The 10,197-nt window shown below is 44.2% G+C and overlaps 1 protein-coding gene across 1 annotated transcript; it reads left to right on the forward strand.

Moving 5' to 3' along the window:
- The first annotated feature begins 1,594 nt into the window (after positions 1 to 1,594).
- On the forward strand, positions 1,595 to 8,512 carry RARRES1 (retinoic acid receptor responder 1). The gene is made up of 6 exons (XM_065747881.1): positions 1,595 to 1,828; positions 5,719 to 5,781; positions 6,382 to 6,553; positions 7,248 to 7,384; positions 8,198 to 8,260; positions 8,354 to 8,512. Exons 1-6 carry the CDS (start codon positions 1,595 to 1,597, stop codon positions 8,510 to 8,512), a joined length of 828 nt encoding a protein of 275 aa, XP_065603953.1.
- Positions 8,513 to 10,197: the final 1,685 nt, after the last annotated feature.

Consider the following 10,197-nt stretch of genomic DNA (forward strand, 5'->3'; position numbering starts at 1 on the left):
GACACAAAATCCATGGGGAAAACTCTGCTATCTGCATGTGCAAGAATGGAAATTGCTGCTGGCGACTCTGATCATACATGTTCATCTTTAAAAAATCCTATCCCTAACAGGAAAGAACTAAAAACAGTCAGAAGCCTTCAAAAACAAATTTCACTGAAAAAATGACATTCATGTTTTCAAGTCTGAGCTCAACCACTGGCAGTGCCAGCCCAGAAATGCATTGAAAGATCAACTCTTCAAGGCTATATTTATCCAGGAGAAAACAACACAAAACAAAAATCAGGCATCAAATTACACAGACAATAAGCTTTTGTGATTAATTATAGAGAACAGAATTCAAGCTGTTGATGTTAAAGTTATTGATGGTGGAAAATGGTATCTCCAACTCATTTAAAATCAAATAACATGAAAAACAAAGAGCTTGTTTTTAACTCCAGCAAGACACTCAAGTTAGAACTGGAAAAGCTGCAAAACAAAATAAATTGAATTTTGTCCAAATTCCGTGTTTTATATTACAGTCATCTGCTAGCGATCATGAGCCAGTGAAGTCTGCTGTAAATTGCTTACAAAGGATATAGAAAACAGTCTTGAAATATGAAACAAAATGGCAATAACTGGCCTCTGAGCAAGTGTTTGATGTACAAGAAGAGATGGTGAGAAAATGAAAACTTCAGAATGCGTTTTTAGAACAGCTGCCCAAAACAACCCTTACTTCAGTTTCTAAAAGGTCCAAATATGCTGTGGCATAAGTGTGATGTACACCACAGCTGGGAAACTTGCCATGATGCACAGCTTGTTAAAGGAGAGTGAGAGACGATATTAACGTGATTTACCTCACCATCATCCTTTTTCATCTGGACCAAGTGATCTAAGATGAGAGGTAAAAAGGTGGTGGAGAAAATCAGCCAGCACCACCTTTTAGGTAACTAGAAAATGTTACTTCAAGTTGGACCACTAGCTTCAGTTCTTTCTGTTCAGATATGACATAGTGCAGAGCTTCACTTTTACCTTCCCCAAAAAGTCTGAAGCAAACAGGCAGAGCAGAGCTCGAGGCCTGGCTCTTACTAAGAGCCCTATAAAATCAAGACATAAAGTAAATACTATTTCTAAGTTTTGTGCAAGCAGTAAATGCCAGTGTTTGACACGCTTGGGAAAACGTCCCCAACCCCCAAAGCATTTGAGCTTGTATTTTTTCCAAGCAAAATGGTTTTAAATTGGAGTCGCATTAGATCAACAAGGAATTGTAGCAACGTAATCTCTACAGCAAGAGATTACAGAAGCCAGGAGAGCCGGCGAGGAACCCGCAACCTCTCCACGCGGCACCTAACTGTGGGGCGGCAGAGAAACGCAGCCCCCAGCACAGGGCAAGCCATCAGCTGCGCGAGGCTCGCCCGAGGGCACACCGAAATCTCCACAGCGTTCACGGCCAAAGGAGCGACAATCACCCCCCAGGGCAGCTGGGAGGGCTGAACGAAGGGCAGGACTCGAGCGAGGAGTTCCGCTCAGCGCTTCCCGGGCGGGGACGGGCGGGCCGTGCCCCCACTATTAGTGCGGTCCCGCGGCCGCTGCCGCCCCACAGCGCTCCGTCAGCATCATGCCGGGGCTCCGCGCCGCGCTGCCCGCCGCGCTGCTCCTCCTCAGCTCCTTCCCGCCCGCCGCCCCGCTGCAGCCCCCGTGGCCGTTGGCTCCGGGCGTGATGCACGAGCTCAATCCCAGCAGCCGCCAGGCGTCCAGGGCGGCGTGGGTAGCACTGCACTACAGGAACTTCAACGGGGCGTCCCCCAACCGGCTGCTGGCGCTGAAGCAGGTGCTGAAGGCCACCGTCAAGGTACGAGGGGCGGGAGCGGGGCTGCCCTCAGGGCTGAGGGACCCCGGGCGAGGCGCTTCCCGCCTTCCCCTCGGGAGCGGGGGGCACCCCGTCCCCACCCGAGGCAGCCGAGCAGTTGTTGCCTGCCCGCAGTTGCCCTGCTGCTCCCACTCCATCCCAAGCACAGCAGTACGGATGCGGCTGAGCTGGGATGTGCTGCGGTTCTGCTTTGCGACTCTGGCAGAAATCGGTGGCAAAAACGGACTGATGCTCAGTACTTCTCTTGAAGCGCTCTGGTGCCCCTTTCACCTTTACTGGGCAGCGTGCATGGGAAATACGTTGAATATAGAGGTCTTTGTGCCTGGCTGAGAAGGCTGGCAGCACTCTGGCTTGTATCAGCACTAGTGCAGCCAGCAGGAGAGGGGGAGATCATCCCTCCATATTCTCCTCCCAAGCAGCCATCAGGACTGGCACTGCTGCCCAGGGAGCACTGGGGTCACCGTCCCTGGAGGTGTTCAGAACCATGGGACGTGGCATTGAGGGATGTGGTCAATGGGCTTGGGTTTGGTGGGTTGTATTTGGGGATCTCAGAGGTGTTTTCCAACCTTAATGATTCTGCAGCACAGCCCCTAGGAGCAGCACATGGCTGCTGGTTTTTCTGACCCGAATATCTGCAAGGTGGAGCGAGGAAGAGGGATTTTCTCCACCCAGCACTGCCCACTTTCCTTTTAAAACAGGAAAGAAGAAGCTGGCTCATGGAGAAATAAAATGCCTCATTATTTCCTCGTGGTTCTTGACGCTGTGCAGCTCTCTGACCGCTTTCTGCAGGTTATTTCTCCTTTTTCTTTGCATGCTCTGTAAAAACAAGAGGAGAAACACAGCAGACATGGTCACTTCCTCCTTTCCTGTCCTTCACTGTAAAAAATGAAAAGAATTTCCTGGAAGGAATGCGCTATCTAATGTGAACATAAGAGTTACGGGGTTTTTGTTTGTTTTCAAGAAGGTGGGTTTCCTATTTCTTCGTCTATTATTGGATCAAGCAAAAATAGAATAGCTTTAGCATGGAATTTAATCACGAGCATTGTATTAAATAACTGACATTATCAGCCCACTAAGCAGTTAAAATGATGCTAATCAGAAACAGGACTGGAAAAAGCCTCCAGTACAGTAACTGTTAGATGAGAAGGATTTTTCAAGCTCAGATAAAACGAGCCTTCAGTGACTCCTTCTTCTAGCAGCCAGTAGTAGGTACGTACCAAACACTGGCTGCAGTTTCCTTTGTATGTTTTCTCATCAATTTTAGTTTAGCTTTGTTTTTTAATTTCAGCGAGTATCTTCCAGGAAACAGCAGCATGCATTTCATGGGATTGTTGACAGTTGCACTTAAAAATACATATTTGAGAAGAGAAGCATTAGTGTGTACCAGCAGAAGAGCCTGGAATTCCAGAGAGAAATGGTCAGAGCACGGACTGACTCCCAGAGCAGTCTCCTGTACCACTGAGCTGTAGCTGAGCAGCTAGGATCAGCAGGGAAGTGCAAAGGTAAAGCTAGTTAACCTTTTGACAGGACTGCAACAGATTCTAAAACTGGGGTACCAAACAGTATTTTATGGCTGGAGATCTCACCTCACAAGCTCATCTTGACATAGAGCAGTGTCATGTCAGGACTACGGTACTGATATTAAAAGTTATCTACCAATTTCTAACACTCAGACACCCAAGACAGAGAGGGGAGGTAAGATCAGTTGCAGGGTTGCTTTACTGTCCAGGGAACAGAGAGGCACAGAAAGCAGTCAGCTTTCCTGGCTTTTCCCTCCCCAGCAGCTGGGGTAAAGCCACCTAGCTGGCTGGCAGGGATGGAGGCCAGGCTGTGTGGTGCAGACCCCAGGCAAGCTTCCCAACACATCTCACACTCCTCCCTCAGTGATCCAGTTGTCCCTCTGCCCCAGTGAATGAGAACTGATCCAGGGAAAGAGCTGGGAAATGCTCAGAGGAGATGTGAACTTGCAGTAAAGGGTGAAGGAGGGATCATCCCTTTCAGCAGAGAGTTAGGGCAGTGTCACCAAGTTGTGAAACTCCCTCCTTTGGGACCTGAAATGCAACTGCTCTTAAGTAGCTGTCCTGGCCTTTACAGTACTAAAAATTTGTCATTAAAGTTGCATTCATCTTGAGATGGATAATAAAACAATCCTGAAACCCAGATATACAATGGAAAAAATATATATATCACACTTTACTTTTCCTTTTGGATGCTACCTTTGACTACTTTTAGTCAGCCATTGCTTGATGTCAATTACGCCTCAGCTCTTATTTTACAGACAGCGTTTGATGGTTTACAGGAACTCACTGTGGGGTAATAGTGAAAATAATAATGGAAATGAAAGTGTTTTTTTTTTCTTAGGACTAAAACCCCGATGTCACAGGCAGGCTGCTGTGCTGGGCCACTCGAGGAAGAGGTTCAGCAGGAAACCCCACCATTACCTTCAGTTAAATCAGACAGCTGTAGTCCACCTGAATACTTCAGTGTCTCTCATCTGTAGTACTGATGACAAGGAATAAGCCTAGGTGCTCTGCTTCAAATAACAATACTTCTTCAAATGAAGAATGCTAGAAACAGTAGCTGTAATAATAACATCACTTTACAATAATTAGAAACTTAGACTTAACTGCAGCGATCGTGAGCAATTAAGACCTTCTTTCAGCACCTCAAATTACTGCTTTATAAACCTGCAGTTCAGAAAGCTATTTTTTACCAGTTTGCTGCACTAAGAGTAGCACATAATGCAATAACACGTAACAATCTGACTTAAGACTAAGTAGATCAGGAGGACAACGTTGTGGCTAGTGCACAAAATGGGAGCAGGGAGAATCACAGAATTGTAGGGGTTGGAAGGAACCTCTAGAGATCATCGATTCCAACCCCAAATGAGAATGGGGAGAATGGCAGAGGAAAGATTATAAACGTCTGAACTCCTCCTCCACTCCCTTCTTGGTGTGACTTGGGCCCAACTCCAGGTGTAAAGAGATTTCATGAAGGTAAAAAAAAAAAAAAAAAAAAGTGACTGAATCAATCTGTCATCAGCAGTGCCCAAATGCATATGTACCAAAGGCAGGTGTGGGCCCACAGCCCTGCCCTGCCCGTGAAACTCTGCTAACACGATGCTATTGATGGCTTTGTAGAAGAAAGCATGGTGGGAACACACAAATCCACATTTAGATAAATAAGATACACACGTGTGCTTTAGATTCTACCTTCATCACTGTGCAAACATCCAGAATGCCCCTTCTGTTTACCTGAGTGTACTGTCAGAAAACAAACAGACTACCAAACAGTGCTGTCGCTGAACTGCAGTGATTTGATTTCAGTGTACACTATACAGCTTGCACTGTCCAGTACAATGCATTTTCTACTCACTACATTACACATTTCAAATGAAAACCTTTCTAACAACACCATCCTACATCAGTAGTGAATATAAGCTAGAGGTTTTAAAGAAGGGAAGAATGCCTGTTACCAGTCCAATTTATCTATGAGAAATGAACCAGCTTTCAGATACAGAAGTAACACAGCTTATGTATCAGAGAACGTATCTAGCAAATCACAGCACAGCATACAAACACACACACTTCCTTCTCTGTCAACTGATTTAATTAAAGGAAAGGCTTAGAAATATATCCACCAGCTGAACACCACAGAATGCCATTTTACAAGCAAAGAGATGAATAAAGTTTCCCTCACTGTTTGCCACTCAGATTCCCCACTCGAAAACGAACACAGAAATTCCAAAAGTAAACAGAGAAGTTGGTAGGAGAATAACAATAGAGAAGGAAAGAGTACTTGGCATTGCACCCTCGCCTTCCCTCTGCAGTGCAGTGCATCACAGTGCGTAACACTTTCCTCCTCTCTTTCAGATCATCCCACATGTTGGCATGAAGTATTACCTGCAGTTTGATACTACACACTACAGAAGTGGGGTGAGTTTACCATCCCAACTCATTGTCTTAGAGTGTGTGTTAAACAAACCAACATCTTGAAGACAGGGCATATTTAAATGCTCTTTGCAAACAGGCCTTTCACAACGTAAGGTCCTTCATGGTTTTACCTGTCCACCTCTCCATTCATTCGTTCTGTCACAGCTGCCACTAGCAGTTTCACCACTAGCATCTGTTCTTCCATTACACACTTCTTATAACATTCAAATTATATTCAGAATGTAATGTAAAGAATTAGATTATTTTTCTTTCCAGGCAGAAGTATGATACAATGAAAGTCCCATTATCAGTAATATTTCTTGAGAACTTACAAATACATTTCCAAGATGACTCCGCACAGTTCTGCTACCTCTTAATTTAAAGGCTTCGGTGGCTTAAACCTCTTGAACTTTCTGAAGAAAAAAAATACTATATATATCATTTAAAGGTTTTCTGTGATCTTTGTACAGCTTCATGCAAAGCATCCCAGGTACCTCCTCCAAAGATATGCTTCACTTATCACTACAGAGAGCTTTTTAAGAATGTGCTGCTGGTAGATAAAGCATTGATTAAAGGTAACAGTTTGTAATTCTACCTTTATAGCAAGAAGCTGGGAGCTGCTTTGCTACAGTCCTGTACCTAAAGAAGTCTCTGCCTAAAGTCTTTATCAAGTGTGCAGACGCTCAAGATCAGAAACAAATCCAAGAAGAGGACAGCAGATTCTACCAGTATCTTCGGCAACAAACGAAACCAATAACTGCATATGATATTCCAGGTACACTCCTCCAAATAGTCAACTGCACTTCATTTTGTATCAAAGAGTTTGCACGCTTACGAACACAAGCAAATGAACGTGCAATTCAAGAAGTATAAACACAAAGTAGCACCCAAAAACTGTAGGGCTGACTAGCAGAACAACTTACCTCACCAGAAATTCCTGGGGAGAAGAAAACAACCAAAAAAACATGTTTAGCACAGTGGTGGTGAACACAGTGTTGTGAAGGCATTCTGGATTTAAATACAAGACTGTGCAGTTTGACATTCAAGTAAATGCAAAATATTCTGAAGTAATACCAACTACCTGAAGCCACAAACCTGCCCCAGCTGTGGATGGAAATTCACAAAGGATAGGTAGCAGACTTTTTCCACCCTGGAAACCGAGCACTTGGGTCCCTCTTTTCCTCCTGGTTAGGTAATGACCTCTGCTATAGTGGAAATTGAGTTTGTCACCTCATTGAGGTTACCTGTGAGTAACATCTCGTGGTAATTTCATTTCCATCATGCCCACATACTTGTGTGGTCACAGTAAATTTAGCACCAGTTCATTCCCCTCCCTGTTTACAATTGCAACGTGTCTGAGGATAGAGCCAGCTCCCAGCATAACTTTATGCCAGGCAGAAATGCTCTGTGGTTTATCACTTTTCTGACAAACAGCTGGAATTCATCATTTTTATATGACTCTGTTTCAGACAGCCATGGAAATATTGAACATGACCTTTTCCCAGTGTGGACATTGGCTGCTCTTGGTAGCAGTTACGTCATGATGAAGAAGTCAAGAGAGAACAAAGGTTACTTCCTGGCACAAATCAAGGCTGTGAAGCAGTGGGTAAGCAAAGCAAAAATTACATGTCCGCCTTACAGAAGCTGACAGTCTACTGAGCTGCAGAGAATAAAATGGAGCCAACAGCTCACGCTCTCTGCAATGGCTGTGGTAGTTACAGAATCCCAGTGGCCTCACATGCCAATGCATCCATCAGAATAAATTATTTTGTCCAGGTTTTAGCAGAAAAAAAATGTACTCATTTGGATGAAATTTGGTTTTCTTTGTTTGCGTGAGTGGATCTGTTGGCTTCTGCAGGCTTAATCAGGAGAGGGTCTGAACAAGTGATCCTGCAGTTCATCAGCCCCATACCATGTCACTCCCTTTGCTCTTTGCCCCTCTAGCCTTACTTCAGGTTAGCATCAGTCCAGTATGCATTCTGGTGAACAAACCTTACATCTCCAGCCTACAGGCACTGGAGTTCCCAAACTTTCTCTTACTCATCTGCACGTTCATTTTTCACTCCCAAGTTACACAGAATAACATTTCCCTGAAGAAGAGTTTAATAGTCAGGCAGGATTACCACATTAATTTGAGGATCAACTCAATGAATTACTATCTGTGTAAGCCCAGTCTCATGCCAGGCTACAGACACACAGTGGTTACTGTCTTTGAAGCTTTATGCAATTAGAGCTCCTAATTCCCCCTCTCTGTCCCTATGCAAAACCTGTCTTACTCCAGCCATGTATCACAGCCATCTTAAGCCCTATTCATCTCACTTTCTATGTAAGCTAAATGTAGTCAAGTAAATCAGGCTGGATGCTGTACTTCAGCAATATAATTTGCATTCTGATTTGTCTTCCTTCGATGCACGACTAGATAAGGAAGGATAATGCTGTAGAGTTTGAATTCATGATCTTGCTCCACGAAACTCCAACACAGGTAAGAAAGCATATTCATACAATACCTACCTTCACCAATAGAGAAACAGTATAAAGATCATAAAAGATAATTATTCTGAAATCTGCTCTGCAGGAAATACATGTGTGTCGCATGCACCTCATTTGGATATTTGGTCACCCTCTGACAGTGAAACACATCTGCACTTCAAAGAACCACCAGCTCGATGATGGATCTGGACAGGAATCTGGATCAGCTGCTGGAATGTTACATGAAAAGGGAGGAAATTTTTAAGAGATTGTCAGCTTGACACACACATTAAACGGGAAAGCTTTGTGTACCAGGCTGAAGTTGTGATCATTTTTCTATCCAAGTCTCGTTACAGTGAATGCGAATGTTTTCACTAGTGTCTTTGTTTCAGAATGAACCTCTATTATTTCTCTAAATTAATGTTCTAGGGATCTACCTAAAAACTTTGCTACTATATGTACACAGATAAGCACACACAGGTTGATTACGTCCTTACAGTAACAAAGTTTGTGAACAAAATTAATATATCAGATAAAAATCTTGAGAAAAGTTATTAATCGTTCACTAAGAGATATCTGCTATTTTTGTTTTTTTGAGGTAGATACCTGCTCATTTTTAAATAACCTCCAATAAATAAATACCATTATACACAAAGTTGGATTTTCTTTCATGATGCTGCTGTTTGACCCCAACTTTCCATCTTCTCCCAGTATGTGACCTTTAAAAAGCTGTGGCTGACTGTAGGCCCTGAAATCTCTCCCCACAGTGCCCGTCAGAAACCAGTAACCATCACCTGCACTGTGCTGGTCTTGCTGATGTGCAGCCGTTCCTTCTGTGTAAGCTTACATAAAAGGAAAGTTTATCCTCCTGTATTTGTGAAGTTACCTCAATTACTGAGAGAAGGGAAACGTGTTTTGCTGTCTTGCCACATCTGCCACCAGTCCAGAACGCTGTGCTGTTTGCAGATGGAAGGTGAGGATGTTGTCTTGGTCTGTTCACAGTACAGACACAGTTCTTGCTATGACCCTGAACAAAAATGAAGACAAGAAGGCACTGAAGGATGTGGTAGGGGAACAGCCTGCTTGCATTCTCTGAGATGGTGTCAGACGATCTTGCAGTTGTCATTTCCCCCTCCCTCATTAAAAAGGAATTTCTGCCAGGTTAAATTAACTCCATATAAATCAGAAACCCCCTCTTAGGAAAACAGGCAAAGATCTCTGCCTCCTGGGATAGTTACTCTGCTGTTTGTGGTATACTGTGCTACCAGAGGTGTGTAATCAGCAGAGAGGAGTCAGGCATCTGAGGGTATTTAGTCTATTCAGGCTGGGCGATCTGATGTCCTCCCAAACTGAGGTGTTTCACAAGATTATGAGAGTCTGACAGAATTTTACCCACTGAAGGCTTTTCTATCAGCACCTAACAGACACCACAGTACATTCAGTGAAGCAGTATTTTACACACATTTTGTGTTTTCTTTGGTGCTGGCAAAACATTTCTCTTCATCAAAAGCATACTCCTTTCCTTCCTTGCACCCACTGTCCCCAACCACCCACTATTTCCCAACCTGTGGACTTTTCTCCCTTGCATTTAAGTCCAGCAGAGCCCATTGCGCCTCAGTGGTCCCAGCAGCGTGCCGCTCGTGGTCTGATCATCTGTGCCAGGTCACAGAGAACCAGCACACATCTGGCAGAACCTATCAGCCAGGAATTCACACTGTGAGTGGCCTCCCATCAGCACAATGTAAAACCATGACACAAACAGAACCAGGAATGACAACTACCCCACCTCTCTACATCGCAGTCACACCACCACGTGCATGGCTGAGTCTCGACGAATATTTGCTTATTTTTCAAACTCTCCAAATTGTCACAGGGCTTTTTCTTGAAATGAGCTCCAGCTGAACGTTTCCACCAGAACAAAAGCTATGGATGTGAGGGAATCATGCAAGA

The sequence above is a fragment of the Cyrtonyx montezumae genome, unplaced genomic scaffold, assembly GCF_038088225.1.
Source record: "Cyrtonyx montezumae isolate F1298 unplaced genomic scaffold, pur_monq_1.0 scaffold_5, whole genome shotgun sequence".
NCBI classification, from domain to species: Eukaryota; Metazoa; Chordata; class Aves; order Galliformes; family Odontophoridae; genus Cyrtonyx; species Cyrtonyx montezumae.

What these genes read in the sequence shown, in the direction of transcription:
- RARRES1 (XM_065747881.1), top strand. Translation starts at nt 1,595, where the DNA reads ATGCCGGGGCTCCGCGCCGCGCTGCCCGCCGCGCTGCTCCTCCTCAGC. An exon ending in TGCTGAAGGCCACCGTCAAG is followed by an intron (nt 1,829 to 5,718) that starts GTACGAGGGGCG and finishes CCTCTCTTTCAG; the next exon opens with ATCATCCCACATGTTGGCAT. An exon ending in AACTGCATATGATATTCCAG is followed by an intron (nt 6,554 to 7,247) that starts GTACACTCCTCC and finishes ACTCTGTTTCAG; the next exon opens with ACAGCCATGGAAATATTGAA.